The 20,859-nt window shown below is 39.9% G+C and overlaps 1 protein-coding gene across 1 annotated transcript in view; it reads right to left on the bottom strand.

The window, feature by feature from the left end:
- The window catches only part of syn2b (synapsin IIb), a 402,961-nt gene that overhangs the window by 33,574 nt on the left and 348,528 nt on the right, over positions 1-20,859 (bottom strand). The window contains exon 9 of the mRNA XM_072582178.1: positions 19,127-19,229. Within this exon, the coding sequence (XP_072438279.1) occupies positions 19,127-19,229 (103 nt within the window). The remainder of the gene's footprint in view (positions 1-19,126; positions 19,230-20,859) is intronic.

Raw genomic sequence — 20,859 nt, 5'->3', positions numbered from 1 at the left:
CTGTGGGAGGAAACCGGAGCACCCGGAGGAAACCCACGCAGATATAGGGAGAACATGCAAACTCCACACAGTCAGTCACCTGAGGTGGGAATTGAACCCGGGTCTCTGACGCTGTGAGGCAACAGTACTAACCACTGTGCCACCGTGCCGCCCACCACCACAAATGTAATGAAAGAATTAGGGAATGATTTCAGTTGATATCTGTCTTCAGTTTTAGGAATGGCAAAATGCTAAATTGGAGAAGCGTAAAGATTACATGTAAAAAAAATGTGCATTTTACGATCTGTGACTACATTCTCAAACTAGTTGGTGAAATGAATTGTTAGCCACAAGCTTATGGCAGCACTGGATAATGCTGCGCTCTATTATGTTTGGTGGAAATATATGCTGTTCAGTCTTTTACAGAGAATAGCACTTCTTCAATCTTGCAATTTTACAATGTAAAATCAATTTCAATTTCTCTTGCAGTTGTCATGGTTTTGGTTCCTTCTCCATTTATTGTGTGTATTGCTTAAAAGGTCATGGTAACATTTGAAAATAAAGCACAACAATAATGATTACAATTTCTTTCCTTCTAGCTTCAAATGTCCACTATAAAATTCCAAGTCATAATATATATTGTATTTCAAATTATATAGCTGACAGATTTGCTTTATACTTCAGAGTTCAGGTCTGTTATAAATTTCTCCTCTCATTAGTCACTCTCTTAACTGGTCTTACTTCTGTCGGTCTTTACTCACATTACCTAGTTTTTTTTGTATAATTCTTGGTAACTCTTTTGCAATGCAAACAGGGTATTTGTGCCTTTGATGTATTTTGCAATGTTTCTGACAATGGACTGAACAACCAATTTCTGAGATAATGCATATAAAAGTAAATAAACTGCTTAGTTTCACACTATGGACATAAGGAATAATGGTGAACTGTGGGTCGAACCCACAAAATGAGTACAATTCTACCCTGGCACTGTAATAAAAAAACTCCTTAAGGCTAAATAACTACTTCACTTCATGTTACAATCTATTCTGATTTCATAACTTTGGTTGTGTAAGCATGCAGCTGTTAGTCCATCACCGCCACATTCTGTTCCCTTCAATCCCTAACAAATCCCACCTTTGTGCTTTTCTCCTTTCAGCTACCCAGGAAGTGAGATCTGGTCAAGAAGTGCTGGAAGAGCAAGAAATGATGGAAAAAACTGATAAAGAGGAAACACTGTTACCCACTCACACGGGTCACCATCAGTTTGATATTGACAGGCTCCCTTTCCATCTCTATCCACGAGGACCGACTCAACACTGACATTTTTTCACAAACCCACCGACTCCCACAGCTACCAGGATTACACCTCCTCCCACCCTTCCTCCTACAAAAATGCGATCCCGTATTCCCAATTCCTCCGCCTCTGCTCCCAGGAGGACCAATTCCACCACAGAACACACCAGATGGCCTCCTTCTTTAAAGACCGAAATTTCCCCTCCCACATTGTTGAAGATGCCCTGCAACGCATATCATCCATATCCGGCACCCCTGCCCTTGAACCCCACCCCTCCAACTGCAACAAGGACACAGTGGCTCAGTGGTTAGCACTGCTGCCTCACAATGCTAGGGACCCAGGTTCAATTCCCACCTCGGGCAACTGTCTGTGTGGAATTTGCACATTCTCCCTGTGTCTGTGTGGGTTTCCTCTGGGTGCTCCGGTTTCCTCCCACACTCCAAAGATGGGCAGGTCAGATGAATTGGCCATGCTAACTTACCCGTAGTGTTAGGTGTGTTAGTCGGGGTAAATGTAGGGGAATGGGTCGGGGTGGGTTGCTCTTCGGAGGGTTGGTGTGGACTTGTTGGACAGAAGGGCCTGTTTCCACACTGTCGGGTATCTAATCTAATCTAAAAAAAACCCCTGGTCCTCACCTTCCACCCCACCAACCTCCGCATAAATCGCATCATCCGCCAACATTTCGGCCACCTACAAATGGACCCCACCACTAGGGTTTTATTTCCCTTCCCACCCTTATCCGCTTTCTGCAAAGATCATTCCCTCCGCAACTATCTGGTCAGGTCCACGCCCTCTACCAAGCCACTGCCCCCCTGCTACCGCAGGAATTGCAAAACCTGTGCCCACACCTCCCCCTTTACCTCTGTCCAGGACCCCAAAGGAACCTTCCACATTCATCAAAGTTTCACCTGTACATCCACACATGTCATTTACTGTACCCATTGCTCCCGATGTGGTCTCCTCTACATTGGGGAGACTGGACGCCTTCTCGCAGAGCGTTTCAGAGAACATCTCCGGGACACCCGACCACCGCTCTGTGGCCGAACATTTCAACTCCCACTCCCATTCTGCCGAGGACATGCAGGTCCTGGGCCTCCTCCACTGCCGCTCCCTCACCACCTGACGCCTGGAGGAAGAACGCCTCATCTTCCGCCTCGGGACCATTCAACCCCAGGGCATCAATGTGGACTTCACCAGTTTCCTCATTTCCTCTCCCCGCTCTTTACCCCAGTCCCAACCTTCCAGCTCAGCACCACCCTCATGAACTGTGCCACCTGTCAATCTTCCTTCTTACCTATCTGCTCCACTCTCCTCTCTGGCCTATTACCTTTAACCCCACCTCCATCCACCTATTGCACTCTCAGCTACCTTCTGCTCCTCAGATGCTGCCTGAACTGCTGTGCCCTTCCAGCACCACTAATTCAGAATCTGGTTTCCAACATCTGCAGTCATTGTTTTTACCTACTTTCTCTCCAGCCTCACCCCCTCCCATTTATTTCTCCACCCTTGAGGCTCCCAGCCTCATTCCTGATGAAGGGCTCCAGCCCAAAACGTCGATTTTCCTGCTCCTCAATGCAGCCTGATCTGCTGTGCTTTTCCAGCAACACACTCTCAACTCCTGTAAACATGATGGCAAGAACTGTTTCCTCAGAATGTTAAGGTTGCTTGGCATGCAGCAGACCACTGCAAATCTTAATATGGACTCTGTCAGGCATTGCAATGTTTATTTAATGTGGTCCGCACAGTGCAAACATTGTTTTAGCACAGCCATGATCTGCTCTCTGATATTTCTTGTAGCAGCATGGCTGTTGTTGTTTGCATGCTGTCATCTGAGTTGCGGACCAGAGCCATGAGTCATGTTGTCAAAGAATAGCCTTCATCACCTTTTGGTTTGTTGTCAACCTCAGAGTGAAGGTAGCTTGGACATTGACCTGCATGAAATGCTGTACGTCAGTTTACTCCCTTTTGGTTGTGGTACATCTAAGACTAGGCATGGGCTGCCCACAAAGTGAGAAGCGAGAATGAAATATATTCAGATGTTTTAGAGATCTACAGCATTGCAAATCTCTCAAGCGTAAAACAGAGAATAGTCACTCATGGGACTATACTCACCCTTCCATGAGATTGCAGTTCTGATTGCAGCAAGTATCTGATTTCATTGAGGATAACATTACTACAGTGAAAGTGTCCTTCCTAATGTTTGCTAGGAGGATTACTGCCTTAATACCCTCAATAGGACCTCCTGCTTAAAGCCCTTCTCCTGTCCATCAAAAGAAGCTTCTTCTGAACAATGTCATCTCTGCTCATTCTCCCAGTCATGGTGTATTCCAAGGGAAATTCCTACCATTGCTCTCATGTAAAGAGGTTTGTGCAAAACCATTAAAGTCAGAACAAAGTTCTTTCCACAGTCACCACTCTCTGGACTTTAATGAACTCCAGGAACTGCCAGATGTTTTGAGAACTGCAGCAACAGCCAACTGTAATAAATCAGCAACTAATCTATATGTATTTGGTAATAGGTGGTGTTTGGAGGAATATGGGCCAGGTGCTGGCAGGTGGGACTAGATTGGGTTGGGATATCTGGTCAGCATGGATGGGTTGGACCGAAGGGTCTGTTTCTGTGCTGTTTATCTCTAATCACTTAAACTGTTCGAGGAGGATTGGTAGTCCTTCTGCTGCTGAACACATGCTCAATTATGCATGTTTGATAAAGGATGTCAGCTGAAATAGTAGTACTAACATCCAATCAACATCACATGTCAATTAATGTACAATTTTGTGTGTTCTGCATCCTTCAGGTGAATTTTATGGACCTTTGTCAGGCTTTCACTTGTTAACCACCATTCCTCAATCAATGTGATGGGTGGGTTATTTACTTAAAACAGTTGTCTATATATTCGCTTAATGAGCATAATTATGGCCATCTGCAAATTCCATTTGGATTTTTACACTATTTCAACATGGGAAATCCTTCCTTTTAATGCACATCAGCATTCTTTGTTTGCCTGATAACTCTCAATTAAAACATAATTATTCATTTACTACAAGTATACAGGAAAAAACATCAGGGTGTCTTGTGGCTATGTGGTACCATTCCTACCTCTAAGTCAGATAATCTATGTTCAAGTTCCGCCTGCCAATAGCAAAATAATGTGAACAAGTTGATTAAAGTAACTACAGCAATGGTCACAAAAGTTGGCTTACCTGACGTCAAGATAATTGATTGTGACTGGTTAAGTTCATAAGAATGGACTGACTTCAAAATTTGCAATAATTGCAGTTGTAAATGCATCTAAAACAGTATTCTTGCTCTGAATGCGCTTCAAAACAATCCTGGAAATACCTAACCAACTCTCCCCTATCTCCTTGCATATTGAGGTATTTCTGCTTTCTTAGGAAGAGGGTTCATGAGCAATGTTGAAAAAGGCTTTGTAATCAAATTGTTGATTTCCTAGTGATCTTGGTGGATCTGAATTCCTTCCCCTGTTGTCCTGTTATCATGGCACTATATATATTTCAATGACCTATGGTGGCTGATATTTGCTGCTCCAAGTGTTCTTGGCTGCAGTTAAATATTCCACCAGTTACTACTCAAATATGACAATGTGAGAATTTTGAGGTGCTCAGAGACATAATGAACTTTTAATTACATTGTATGTTTTTTAAAAGGGTGATATAAAGCCAAAGGTTGACTGCAGATGCAAATGTAGTGACAGTCTGCTGGGGAACTCTGGAATATCACACATGAAAAGGCTAAGGGAACTTCACATTGCAACCTTTCAATAGGAGAGAGGCAAATCAAAACAAACTAGACAGTGATTTCCTGTGGCTGCAGACAAAATGAGGGATTGATTGGAAGATAGGCATCCACAAAAGAAAGGATTCTTTTTAAATTTAACTTATTACCACCAATTGAAGATGATGGTTGAATAAAGAAGCTCATCCATCCTCACCTCAAAGCTTGATAATTTGGGGTATCTTGTCTGGAACTGCAACAAATTGGAGAACCCTGCAAGTACTGGTCATAACATACTAAAATCAAAAGAGAATGCTTTACATAGGTTTACTCTTTGTACGCAATGACTCCATCTTACATCAGTTAAAACTCTTTATCCTAACATAGAACATTAGAATGCTAATTAAAACACATATTTATTATACGTTCTACAACAGTAGTATCTGGTAAAGTTTGTCTTTGCCATTTTCTTTGAACTCTCTCTCTAAATACCTTTTCTCTCTAACCCACCATTTCTCTTCTTTTACATACCCTCCCAATCTATTTCTCTTAAAGAGGTCTTGCTTACTTTAAAAACATCACTATCTTTTATAATATGTGTTTGACTTAGAAAGAGGAAAGAAATTGTTTGGCTGCTTTCTTGTCTGTCTGCCTGTTTTTGCTTGTAGTTTGACTCATGTAAAAATATAAGATCAGAAGACTTTGGAACAGCAGTTGGACATTCAAATCTATCAAGTCTGCTTCTCTATTCAGTAAAACTATGGTTGATCTGATTGCAGCCTTAACACCATCTGCTTCCCTAGACTTGGTTCCCTTATCAATCAAATATAGGTCGAACATTAGCTTTGAATATGCCAACAACCCAGCCTCTGATGGAAATGTGAAAGAGAGATCCAAAGTCAAATAGCTGTCTGAGAGAAGAAATATCCTCATCTGCATCTTAAATGAGAGATCTCTTATCTTTACTCTTGGGAAATAAGGCAGGGTAGATGACTGAGGTGTCAGTGGGGGGAGCACTTTGGGGGCCAGCGACCATAATTCTATTAGTTTTAAAATAGTGATGGAAAAGGATAGACCAGGTCTAAAAGTTGAAGTTCTAAATTGGAGGAAGGCTAATTTTGATGGTATTAGGGAAGAACTTTCAAAAACTGACTGGGGGCAGACGTTCACAGTAAAGGGACAGCTGGAAAATGGGAAGCCTTCAGAAATGAGATAATGAATGTCCAGAGATAGTATATTCCTGTTAGGGTGAAAGGAAAGCCGCTTGGGTGTTGAGAATGCTGGATGACTAGGGAAATTGAGGGTTTGGTCAAGAAAAAGAAGGAAACATATGCCAGGTATAGACAGGAGAGATCGAATGAATCCTGAGAAGAGTATAAAGGCAGTAGGAATATACTTAAGAGAGAAATCAGGAGGGCAAAAAGGGGACATGAGATAGCTTTGGCAAATAGGGCGAAGGCGAATCCAAAGGGTTTTTAAAAATACACTAAGGACAAAAGGGTAACTAGGGAGAGAATAGGGCCCCTCAAAGATCAGTAAGGTGGCCTTCGTGTGGAGCCACAGGAGATGAGGGAGATACTAAACAAGTATTTTGCATCAGTATTTACTATGGAGAAGGACATGGAAGATATAGAATGTAGAGAAATAGATGGTGACATCTTGAAAAATGTCCATGATACAGAGGAGGAAGCGCTGGTTGTCTGAAAATGCATAAAGATGGATAAAACCCAGGACCTGATCAGTATACCCTAGAACTCTGTGGGGAGCTAGGGAAGTGATTGCAGGGTTCCTTGCTGAGATATTTGTATCATCGATAGTCACAGGTGAGGTGCTGGAAGACTGGAGGTTGGCTAACATGGTACCACTATTTAAGAACGATGGTAAGGACAAGCCAGGGAACTGCAGACCGTTGAGTTTGATCTCAGTGGTAGGCATGATACAGAGTCATACAGATGTACAGCACAGAAACAGACCCTTTGGTCCAACCCCTTCATGCTGACCAGATATCCCAATCCATTCTAGTCCCATCTGCCAGCACCTGGCCCATATCCCTCCAAACTCTTCCTATTCATATACCCATCCAGATGCCTTTTAAATGTTGCAATTGTACTAGCCTTCACCACTTCCTCTGGCAGCTCAGTCCATACACATACCACCCTCTGCGTGAAACAGTTGCCCCTTAGGTCTCTTTTATATCCTTCCCCTCTCACCCTAATCCTATGCCCTCTGGTTCTGGACTCCCCCACCCCAGAGAAAATACTTTGTCTATTTATCCTATCCATGCCCTTCATGATTTTATAAAACTCTATTAGGTCACCCCTCAGCCTCTGATGCTCCAGGGAAAACAGCCCTAGCCTATTCAACCTCTCCCTATAGCTCAAATCCTCCAACCCTGGCAACATCCTTGTAAATCTTTTTCTGAACCTTTTCAAGTTTCACAACTTTCCGATAGGAAGAAGACCAGAATTGCATGCAATATTCCAACAGTGGCCGAACCAATGTCCTGTACAGCCGCAACATGACCTCCCAACTCCTATACTCAATACTCTGACCAATAAAAGCATACCAAACGCCTTCTTCACTATCCTATCTATGTGCAACTCCACTTTCAAGGGGCTATGAACCCGCACTCCAAGGTCTCTTTGTTCAGCAACACTCCCTAGGACCTTAGGGAGAGTTGCTGAACAAAAAAACCTTGGAGTGCAGGTTCATATTTCCTAGAAAGTGGAGTCACAGATAGACTGGGTAGTGAAGAAGGCATTTGGTATGCTTGCCTTTATTGGTTGGTGCATTGGGCATAGCAGTTGGGAGGTCATGTTGCAGCTTTACAGGACATTGGTTAGACCACTTTTGGAATACTGTGTTCAGTTCTGGTCTTTCTGCTGTTCACAGGATGTTGTGAAACTTGAAAGGGTTCAGAAAATATATACTCGGATGTTGCAAGTGTTGGAGTATTTGAGCTTTAAGGAAAGGCTGAATAGGCTGGGGTTGTTTTCCCTGGAATGGAGGCTGAGGTGTGAACTTATTGAGGTTTATAAAATCATGAGGGGCATGGATAGGGTGAATAGACAAGGCTTTTTTGCTGCGCAAGGAAGTCTAAAACTAGAGGGCATAGGTGAGGGGGAAAAAATTTAAGAGGGATCCAAGGAGCATCCTTTTCACATAGAGGGTGGTGCCTGTATGGAATGAGCTGTCAGAGGAAGTGGTGGAAGCTGGTAAAATTGCAGCATTTAAAAGTCACCTGGATTGGTATATGAATAGATAGGGTTTGGAGGGATATGGGCCAGATGCTGGTAAATGGGACTAGATTTATTTAGGATATCTGGTCGGCACGGACGAATTGGACCAAAGGGTCTGTTTCCATGCTGTACATCTCTATGACTCTATGACTCTTACCATTAAGTGTAGATTTGCTTTCCCAAAATGCAGCACCTCACATTTATCTAAATTAAACTCCATCTGCCACTTCTTAGCCCATTGGACCATCTGATCAAGATCCCGTTGTAATCTGAGGTAACCTTCTTCGCTGTCCACTACACCTCTAATTTTGATGTCATCTGCAAACTTACTAACTGTACCTATTATGCTTACATCCAAATCATTTATGCTAATCAGTCTCCCATGGGGAACCTTGTCGAATGCCTTACTGAAGTCCATATAGATCACATCTACCACTCTGTCTTCATCAATTCTCTTTGATACTTCTTCAAAAAGCTCAATCAAGTTTAGGAGGCATGATTTCCCATGCACAAAGCCATGTTGACTATTCCTAATTGGTTCTTTATTGGTCAGAGCATTGAGTATAGGAGGTGGGAAGTCATGTTGCAGCTGTACAGGATGTTGGTTAGACTACTTTTGGAATATTGCATGCAGTTCTGGTCTCTTTCCTATCAGAAGGATGTTGTGAAACTTGCAAGGGTTCAGAAAATATTTACAAGGATATTGCCTGGGTTGGAGGATTTGAACTATAGGGAGAGGTTGAAAAGGCTGGGGCCATTTTCCCTGCTGTAGGCTGAGGGTGAGGAGTGACCTTATAGAGGTTTATAAAATCATGAAGGGCATGGATAGGGAAAATAGACAAGGTCTTTTCCATGGAATTCGGGAGTCCAGAAGTAGAGGGCATGGATTTAATGTCAGAGGGATAAGATATAGAAGAGACCTGAGGAGCAACCCTTTCTCACAGAAGGTGGTGCGTGTATGGAATGAGCTGTCAGAGGAAATGGTGGAGGCTGATACAATTGCAACTTTTTAAAGGCATCTGGATGGATGTATGAATAGAAAGGCTTTGGAGGAATATGGGCCAAGTGCTGGCAAGTGGGACTAGATTGGGTTGGGATATCTAGTCAGCGTGGACGAGTTGGACCAAAGGGTGTGTTTCCATGCTGTACACCTCTATGACTCTGTGACTCATGGTTTGAGAATCCCATATGAGAGGCAACGTTTTCCGATCATTTGCCCTGTCATGCTCCCTCAACATCTTACGTGTTTCAATAAGAACATCTCTCATTCTTCTAAATTCCAATGAATGTGGGCCCAACTAATCTGAAGAAGTGTCCAAACATTAGTTCTGCTTTCTCTCCACAGATGCTGCCAGACCTGCTGAGTTTGTCCAGAAGTTTCTGTTTTAGTTTCAGATTTCCAGCACAGCATTTCTTTGTTTTATTTTATCACCCCAGGAATCAGCTTAGTGAGCCTTCTCTGAACTACCTCCAAAGCAAGTATGTCCTTCAGAGTGTGAGCCTGGTCCTTTTCAATTTCTCAATCAAAGTAGAAGGAAATAGTTAGCTTGCTCCAAAATTCAGCTTTCTGTTGTGAAAATTTGGCATTACCTTTAAGAAAGCCCCCGCCCCTCCATCCCAGCCACATCCTCTGTTCTCGTTCGATCTGTCTTGGCAGCTCAGAAGTGTAATTGTTTATCCATTCTTTTTGTCATTATCACTTGTATTCTCCTCTTGTATCCTGACTCTTCCTTTCCTCAATGTACCACATGAAAAAATAATATTTTCATTATGACACAGGACTACAGAGTGTAAACTGTTCCTTAAAACAAACTGCACTAGTTGTTCCAGATAGTTCCCTGGCAGAAGGTTGACATTTTAAAGTACATCAGCGTAAGCTGAAACCTTTCAAAGCAAGTTAATATGATATTGTTCCTTAGATTCTGATACAGAGATAACATCATTTGCCTAGTAATACTCGTAATGCTGTAGGGTTATAGGATCATATCCTGTTCTAGCAGCTGGTGAAATCTGAATTCAATTCATAAAATGTGGAATTGAAAATGAGGCTCAGTAATGGTGACTATGAAATATTTGCAAATTGTCGTAAAATATGTCTTTCTGGTTCACTGATATCATTTAGGGAAGGAAATCTGCCATCCTTTCCAGATCTTTAAGTGACTCCAAACCCAGAACAATATTGTTGATTCTAAATACCATTTGAAATCATCTAGGAAGCCACTCAGTTCGGGGGCAATTAGGGACAGTCAACAATGCTAACCTTGTCAGCCATTCCATGAAAGAGTGAAAATAATCTCAAATTCAATTAATTGTAAAATAAGATAATAGATGCATTTTAAAGTAAGCTACAATAATAAATTGACATGAATAGCAGAGAACACTACACAGAATAATTAGTACCTAATTCCAATGAGGAGGTTGACAGCCATTTTTCTGGGCATAGGTCGAGTGTCGCATTATTCATTATAATCCATTAAAATTCAGAACCTTCTTCAGAGAAGCAGTGATATTTTTTGAAACCAATTTTGTATACCATTACCTACTTAGCATGTACACAACACACCCAGTGAGCCTGGGTGAACAATGGACATAGTGCCTTTTATTGTAACTAAATTGGCAGGCCTTTACCACCAGATCTATTGCAATGCTCAGTGAAAATTGCAATAACATTAGCATTCACATTTGCTCCAGTTTTATTAAACATATTCGAGCATCCATCATGTCTCCAGTTAATGTCGGTGATAATGAAAGGTTTTCTAATTTATGCAAATGTGTAATGACTATCTGTTGACAGCAAGGAAAATCAAACCGCTAAGGAGTTGTCACATTCAGGAAAATAATGACAACCCTGAATAGAGAAACAAATTATCTAAAAGGTTAAAGAGATTGCCAGGATATAATGTAGAGGGGAAAAATGAAACATGTAGAGTGACATTCCTGATGCAAGGACATTTCATAGTGTAGTCAATTCATTTGTAATGGCCTTCATTTTATTTGTGTTTGCAGTGACCTTGATCATTGCTGTGGCAGCTGATTATTCATTGCACACCTTGCTGCATATGATAATCATTTCTGCATCCAAAGTACACAACTGAATGATACTAAATTTGCATGTGTTTGAATCTGAGCAGTTTGTGATAATTTGAACAATTTCATGCTTATTGACAGACCCAGGGGCTTAAACAATTGAAGATTGTTGTGTAAAAAGTGAATGAATATTTTGATTTAGAAACATTAGAACACGAAATTCCTAATGAGAAGTTTACAACAACACTACAGCCTAGTGGGTCGGTATCGTGTATATGTATGACACTATCTTCCTTTCACTGTTCTTCATTATCCTTACCAGCATATCCTCATTTTCTTGATCCCTTATGTGTTTAGTTCACTTTCCCTTTTGATGAGTCTTTGCAATAGATCTCAACTATTCTTTGTATGTTCCATATTCTTCATTCTTTGGATAAAGATGTTTCTCTTGAATTATTAGTAACTAACGTAAACTTATGAGGCCCCTCTTCAAGTGGAAAATATTTCAGTATGTCTACTTCATCAGAATATTTCATTAGCTTAAAGCCTTTGATCAGACCACTCCTCAGGCTTCTATCTACAGGAATTAAAAAAAGAGACTCAGCATGTTTGTCATTTTGTGATATATATTACTTCTAGGTTCTGGTGACAGCATATGAATCTTCTTTTAACCTTCCCCAATGCCTCTCTGTCATCCTTTATAACATAGACACCCCAAAAACTGTGTACAATGTTCCAAAAGTGACCTAACCAAGGTTCAAGACAAGTTTAACATAATTTCTCAACTTTTTGGATGCAGGATTATAAAACAAGCAAACCAAACACTAAAATTTGCTTCTAAAATTAATCAGAAGCAAGAACAGTCCACCCAGCTTCTTTAGGATGTTCTGTCATTCAGTAAAGTCATGGAATAGAAATGAAAAGGGAAATTATGTTCAATCTATATCGAACATTGTTGACGCCACACTTGGTGGACTTCATGCAGTTTTGGTCATAAAAGGGCTATAGTGGCACTGGAGAGGATGCAGAGACAATTTAGAAGGATGATTCATTGTGGAAGTGCATAGATTTACACACCTGTAATGGATTGAGAAGCTGTGTTTCCTCCTCCTTGAAAGAAAGAAAGCTGAAATGGGACCTAATAGAGGTAATTAAAATTATGAAAGATTTTGAAAGAGTGGATAGAGAGAGAATGTTTTCTCTTGAGGGGAAATATTATAACTAAGAAATATTATAACAAGAGTCTATCAATATAAGATACTCACTAAGAAAATGAACATGTGATTCAGAAGAAACTTGTTTTGTCCTAAGAGCTGTGCAAATCTGCAATATGCTTCCACGAGGATTGGTTAATGGAAATAAATCACAGAATCCCTACTATGTGGAAGCAGGCCATTTGGCTCATCAAGTTCACACCTGCCCTACGAAGATAATTTCACCAAAAACCCATCCTATCCCTGCAACCCTGCATTCCCCATGGCTTATCCACCTGACTTACACATCCCTGAACACTATGGACAATTTAGCATGGCGAATCCATCTAACTTGCACTTCTTTGAACTGTGGGAGGAAACCAGAGCATGCAAAGAAAACATACACAGATTTAGGGAGAATGTGCAAACTCCACACAGATAGTCGCCCAAGGGTGAAATCTAACTCAAGTCTTTGGTGCTGTGCCACAGTGCCAGCAAATATAGATGCATTTAAGGGAAAGCAAGACAATCATATGAAGGAGAAGAAAATGAAGAGCAATAATGACAGACTTGGATGAGGAATGGTGGTAGAAGGCTCAGATGGAGTATAAGTTCAGGCATGGCCTAATTAGCTAATTGTTGTGTTTCTGTGCCACACATTGTCTATAATCCAATTACATTCCTCTGTGAATGAACTCTGCTGCTTGATATTTTTTAAACATCTTGATTAATTTACAACACACTCCTATTGATTTATTAATGTGCACCCTGCAATCTCTTTGCCCCCCTATGCCTTTTAGGCACTTATCATGCAAACAGAATGTGGCTTCTTTATTCTTCACCTCACCTGAAATTCAGTTGCCAAGCAGTGATAGGAAATTCATGCAAATGCTGAAGTTTAAATTAACAACCTTTACAAAACATTTATGGAAAATTCTTGTGGTCTAATGTGTTTGAATTCAGTGGTTGACACAGACTTGTTCCCATTCCATGTTAGATACATATCAGAAGGAAAGTTATTCATTAAATTATGCAAGTTATGTTTTATGTAACTTGAGTACTGATTTAAGAAATGTGATTATCTTCCACTACAATTCATATAATACATACTTTGTTCACAATTGATTTCCTATAAAATCTGAATAATTTATTTGCTACTATTTAGTTCCAAAAAGCTTTATAACAGTTTTAGTATCAGCCATGTTTGAACACATTGGCCTTTGCTTGATTTGGTGATGTGCAATGAGGCAAACTTGATTAGAGAGCTGAAAATTTTTATTACCTCATGGGATGTTGTTGGCTGGACTAGCATTTCTTCCCCATCTCTGATTGCCATTGAGAAGGTGGCAGTGAGCTGCATTCTTGAAGTCCACCATCATGCAAGACTGGATGTGGCAGGACTGCAGAGCTTAGACCAGATATGTTGGCTGTGGGATTGTTTAGACCAGTGTATCACTTGCTGCTTCTGCTGTTTAGTAGGCACGCAGTTCTGTTTGGTAGCTTCACCAGGTTGACGCCTCATTTTGAGGTATGTCTGGTGCTGCTTCTGTCATGCCCACCTACATTCTCCATTAAACCAGGCTTGATGGTAATGGTTGAGTGGGAGAATATACTGGGCCATGAGGTTGCAGATTGTGCTGATGGCCCACAGTGCCTCACGGATGAATTGCTAGATCCATTTGAAGTGTTTGGTTCTTGCACAGCAATAGTGCCACACAACACGATGGAGGAAGCCTTCACTCTGACCATAAATGATACATTTCACCCTGCAGCTGAAACTACTTTGTTCTTAAATCAAATTTACTTTGTTAATACATATTAAAGTTAAGATTTCCCTTAACATATTTGCATAGCATTTGAAAAGGGCAGTTTACACAAAATAGAATAAGTTTTCCCTGTCCAAGGTGTACGGCTGCTTAAAGGTAGTATGTGATGTGCAGAACATCAGTATGATGGTTACCATTGCATCCGAAATGTTGAAAGTAACCAGGTTCACAGACCAGTGCAAAAGTGATAGAAATATTCTGTCAGATGTATTCACAATTTAACAAATGCACAATGACAAATGCTACAGAATAAGTGTTTCAAAATACACTTTTAGAAAATATGTCAGGTACTGTATGCTAGTGATTATCAGAGCTTTGGATAAAAGATTAAGTTTGATTGTCAATGGACATTCCAGGCACAGTGTTACAACTTCCACCTGTAAGCGGTGTGAAATCAGAGGAGTGGGTGCACCCTAGCATCAGTGGGTCACCAGGTTTCCAACTGGCTACCCTTGGTTGTCTTCAGCATTGTGCAGTCATTAAATATGGGTGGCAGAATGATGAAGGACTTTAATTTACTATGGAGAGAAATAAATGTACAAATACACCTTCTCATTTAAAATACTGCAATGCGTCAGTTGACTGCAATTTAGTATACCTATTAATCTTCCTCTAATTCTTTCCACCTCTACAGTCTTTCATTAACTTGGCACTATGAAAAATAATTGTTTCTTTGCTGATTCTAGTAGAACTTTCTACTTTATTTAATTCAAAACAGAATAGTGGAGTATAAGAAAAAGTAATCCTTCCACAGACTTTGTGCTATAATGAAGATAAGGCTGATTAGGTAGATATACAGAATTATTTTACATTTGAGAAAGAATCCAAATCTAGAGTTCATAAATGTATAAAATGTGAATAAACTGTTGGGATTGCTATTTCTCAATTTTTGCCAAGTTCATATATTAACATTTAGTATTAATATGGTAAATAAGTTTTACAAATTTCAGTTTTGTTCTCAAATGAACTTAGTACTTTAATGTTCTCTCTGAAGTACATCTGGTTACTGCAGACTAAAACACAATAGTTACATGTGTAATTTAAGTTTATTAATATCAATAAATTTTGCTAAATAATATTACTGTTAGTCACACCAACCATGCCCCTCAGTACCAATAAGAAGTTCATTATCTACAACTAATTACCCATTAGTGACCTCTTTTATAAGTGTTAGCAACTACACCATAGGAAGTACAACATTAATTACGTCATAGTACCTGGACCACTTGCTTTATTTAATTATCGCTTCCATTCAATTCCACTCCGACTTTAAGTTTTGAACCAGCTTGCTTTAATACTGAATTAAAAAATGCTTTGCACAGCTTTTTCCATTAGATTCTAGATTTGTAAGAATCATAGTTTAGACAATGAATACAAAAAGAAATAATGAAGTATTCTATAGAGGCATAAGTAACAAAAGGAGATTAAGATATGCAAGTAGCAACTAGTTGAGGAATTAAATAAACTTAAAGGGAACAACACTGAAATGGGAGACATTGTGAACAGATACTTTCAATCAGTTCTCATTGAACAGACTAACAGGAGAAATTTACACGAGCAGCAGATCTCAAAAATGTTACACCCACATCGAATGTGGTCTCAAAATTCTGTTAGGTGGGCATTTCCAGGATTTTGACCAAGAGACAATAATGAAGAAATGGTGATATATGTCTAAGTTCAGATGGTTTGAATTGGAGCAAATGTTTATCCTGAGCAGCACCCATTGCCCTTACCCTTCCTGATAGACAAAGTTTGGAAATGAAATCTGCTGCTGATTGGTGAATTTCTGCCCTGCAGCATGGAGAGAGCAGACACAGCAGCTAAAATATGTCAATGGTGGGGGGAATGTTTAAATCAGTGAATGGGTTACTGATCTAGCAATCTATTTGTCTTGGGTAGTGTTAAACCTGTCAGTTTTTCTGCATCCAATGCAAGAAATTAAAGAATATTCCATCACACACCTGACTTCTATATTTTAGTTGGTAGAAAGGCTTTATTACAAAAAAAACAGAAATGAACCACTTTTGGCAGAAAAACTAACTTCTAACCTGGTAGCATAGTCATGACATTTGAATAAAAAAATTTAATTGATTGTCTGGGCAATGGTCATACTCAGGGTTATGATGGGAGGGACTCAATTATTCATTAAACACCGATTGTCAAAAAGAGATGATGACTTTTTTATGTATGAAAACTAGACAATGTTGAGGTCTAGATGCATGTGATATGGGTCACTTTTTTATCTGAGAAATTGCAAATGGAGCTGAAATCCATGCAAACATCAGAGAAAAGTCTCCACATCTGACTGGATGATAGTTGCCAAGGAACTTTTTGTAAATGAGGAAAAGAAGCCATAGATTAATAGTGAACTCTAGAGATGCCAGTGTAAAGAATGGAAGAAGAAATCTTGAGTTGAGATGCGTCTGTTTAATTATATTGATGGCAATGTCATTGAGTTAGACAACCTTGAAAAAGCATTGCAGGAAATGGTATGGTTGACCATGTCAAAGGCTTCAAGGAGGACAAGGAGGGACATGGTTACAGTATGAGCAGGTTATCATTTGTGCATTTTTTTTCGAGGTGTTTCAGCACTGTGGCATGCAGAAGCCAGAAATTCACCTTTAGAATTACAGGAAAGTTGAATATGTATTGGGAAGCATAACAGCTTAGGATCTTTGAAGAGAAGGATGTTGCCAGGGTTGGAGGATCTGAGCTAAAGGGAGAGGCTGAACAGGCTGGGGCTGATTTCCCTGGAGCGTAGGAGACTGAGGGTTGACCGTATAGAGGTTTACAAAAATATGAGGGGCATGGATAGGATAAATAGACAAGGTCTTTTCCCTGGGGTCGGGGAGTCCAGAACTAGAGGGCATAGATTTAGGGTGAGAGGGGAAAGATATAAAAGAGACCTAAGGGGCAACTTTTCCACGCAGAGGGTGGTACGTGTATGGAATGAGCTGCCAGAGGGTGTGGTGGACGCTGGTACAATTGCAACATTTAAGAGGCATTTGGATGGGTAGATGAATAGGAAGGGTTTGAGGGATATGGGCCGGGTGTTGGCAGGTGGAACTAGATTGGGTTGGGATATCTGGTCGGTATGGACGGGTTGGACCAAAGGGTCTGTTTCCATGCTGTACATCTCTACGATTCTATGACTCTATAAATGGAAAGCTTGATCTAGAACAGATGAACTTGCTATTTTGGAACAAGAAGGGGTTGAAAGCAGTACTTTTAGAGAGCTAAAAATATGGAACAAAAGAATAAAAAACTAATGAATCTGTCTTCAGTACATTTCACATATAAAATAATATATGACCTTGCATGTTACAGGATTGATTTAAACATGAAAGATCCAAAAATATGAGGAGCTCAAGACTGAGCATTGAGCTCACAAGCTAGTGAAATGCTAGTGTCTTTGTTGTGTATGTACATTGTACCTTGAACTTTTAGTTTGGGATTGAGCCTTCAGTGGATCAATAAAGCAACTGGTTTGAAATGCTAATAAACAGACAGAAGATAATTACAATTCAAAGATTTCTCCATGTTCATTTATAGAGGTTAGAGTTAGAGGTGTGAAAATAATATACAACAAGAGGACCTTGCGTAGTTTCATAATGGAGCTGATGTGTTTGGCAAGATTGAAGTTATATTGATTGTACTCAAACACAATCTGCAGTCTCATGACTTGGCATATTGCAAATGCTGTAACTATTATCAATCCAGGGGATCAACTCTGGTTCAATGGGGAGTACATGAGGGCACAACAAGAGCAGCACCAGGCAAACCGATAAAGGAAACTGTGTCAACTGGTGAAGCTACAACACAGAACTACTTATTTGCCAAACAGAGTAAGCAGCAAGTGATACCACAATCAATGGATCATATCTTCATTCTGCAATCCTGCCAAATCTAGTTGAGAATGGTGGTAACAAGAGGAGAAGGATCCGCAAATATCTCAAACCTCAATGATTGGGACCTAACACATCTGTGCAAAGATAAGGCTGCAGCACTAGCAACAATGTTCAGCCAAAAGTGCTGAGTGGTTAGTCCGTCTCAGCGTCCATCGGAGCTCCCCAGAAATAAAGGTGTCAATCTTCAGTCACTTCAATTCACACCCTGTGATATCAAAATGGCGAAGGCACTGAATATTGCAATAGCATGTACCATATCAACATCCTGGAAATAGTACTGAAACCATGTACTCCAGAATTTGCTGTGAGTCTAGCCAATTTGTTCCAGTACAGCTACAACACTGGTGTTTAACTAAAAATGTGGGAAACTGCCCAGTTTTGCCCTGTAGACCAAATCTAGGTAAATGAAGGGATCTCAAGATCCTTTAAAAAATAGGCAAAACATTGGGTGGAAATAAATGTACAATGGGGCCATCTTGAAACTTACAAGCTTAAAAATAATTGTGTTCATAATTAAGTTACTAGTACTTGCCTTGCTTAAGTACAGTAAATATCTTAGTTTTAAATATGAACTCTGTGACACAATTCTTTTAGTTGATAACTTGAAGTTCACATTTCATTTTAAACATCATCAGTCACTACTGAGATCATAGAACATTCTCCTTTTTTTCATAGATTTGCTTTAAACTGGATACCAGTATTTGCTGTTTGTCTACCCCATGGTAATTAATTAAAATAAATTTGCATGATATTTCCCATGGAATTAAGTGTTTGTGGTTTGTGGCATTAGGGCTGACATAGTAATGGGATTTGCATAAAGCAGAATACATTGCTAATTATTTCTATTGACCATTGCTAGATAGGGTTGGGTGGTGTGGTGATCCACCAGTGTCTTGCTGTTCCCCTTTCCCCTCCCCTTCTTACCTCAATTATATAATCCTTTCCATCCTTTCCATGGACAGCTTTCACAGCACAGATATCCAACCCACCAAACATTTCACAGCATTTATCAACCCAAAATCTGTACCTGTCATAGAGAAAAGAAAACATAGATTTCAGCTAGTGTCCAAAGATTTCATTTCATTTCAACTCTGCCACCTTTTCAAACAGATCACAAACATTCCTGTAACAATGAGAAAAGAACTTCTTTCACTACTTTCAAGAACCGTTTCTGCTGTACAGAGAAAATGATTGATGTCCTTGTGCTCAACTTTATCTGTGTATGGAAAGACAGAAGTCTTAATTTTAACCATTATGTGTACAGAGAAAGGCAGCTGACCAACCATTCTGGTGTGAGTGGCCTGGAAAATCTTAACACATATGTTTCATCAACATAGACTTTGTTGGCCTGGTGCTTAGATCAAGTGGGAAGCTGCAGCTAATTGGTGTCTTGGAGCAGGATTTTGGGTTCAGGAGCTCACTGCAACTGACCTGAAACAATGATTCCGTCCTGGCTGAAGGAGGGAGAAGGAAGCCTGAGGCCCACAATGAAATCATATAAAACTGTTTACCTTTATGCTGGTCCTGGTGCATGTCCTTTTTGCCACCAGATAGGTGAGAAGCCAGAATGCGGCTCCAATGAGTGTGACTAAATTGCAACTGAATGCTGATTACCTAACATGAGCCTGATCTGCATATTTTAAATGAAGATCAAACTGCCTTCCAGAGTGTTTTTGCCTATCCTGAAGAGTGAATTACGATCACTATCTATGGAAAGTAGTGGTATTAGTGTGGGTCAATCACTCCGGACAGGATTGTGACCGGCCCTGAAAATCTTTTGACAAGGAGATAGAAAAATAATGAAGGATGTGGTGATATTGCTTACTTTAATTACAGAATTCTGAATATACGAGTGAAAGGTTGCAGACATTTTTACAAGAGACTCCATTAAAAACGTATGCTTTTTAATATGCAGCTGATTTTGAACTTGTTAACCTAAATGGGACACTGACAAGAATTAGTACTTGTTCTTCAGTTTCATTCTGCTATCAATGCAGCTGGCAACATGGAGTAGAATTTCAGCCCTATAACATTCATGCTCAAAAAAAATTTTCAATTTCCACTTGCTACAGCTCTTATAAAATGACATTTTTCCAGTCACAGGGAACCTTTGGTCACTCCCTGTTCCTGAAACAAGTTGCTCTGTCGATTTTAATTCTGCACCCATTTGTGAATTTCAGTGACGCTATTCCTGCAGGATGACTTCAGGTGACTTTATACTCTAAATCAGCAAACATAATTAACTAGACTATAGGTTTGGCACATCATTGAACACCTCTGTTTGCAAACAGTTGCTAAAATGCAACTCTAATTATATTCTTTAAATATAGATATGTGCAACGGTGTGGCATCATGGATGTTATATGGGAATTTGTCTGTGGAGGGAATTGAGGTTTGTCATCCCTTTTAACAGTCTATCACTTACTTTTATATTAACTTCAGGAATAAAAAACAGCAAATAAAAATATGAGAATCAGGAAATGAAAAACAAAGACATTACACTTGCTGCCTAACTGGGATTTCCGGGATTAGTCCAAATTGGCACAAAGTATTGTTTGATAAATGCAACTCCCTGACAAATGCAGAATCTTGTATAAAATGTGGCAATTTTGATATTATTTGAAACTTAGAATACAGTCAAAGTGCAAATTATTCTC

The sequence above is a fragment of the Chiloscyllium punctatum genome, chromosome 12, assembly GCF_047496795.1.
Source record: "Chiloscyllium punctatum isolate Juve2018m chromosome 12, sChiPun1.3, whole genome shotgun sequence".
Lineage (NCBI taxonomy): Eukaryota > Metazoa > Chordata > Chondrichthyes > Orectolobiformes > Hemiscylliidae > Chiloscyllium > Chiloscyllium punctatum.
Note: the sequence above shows the minus strand (reverse complement) of the source record. Positions and strands in the feature narration are given on the sequence as shown.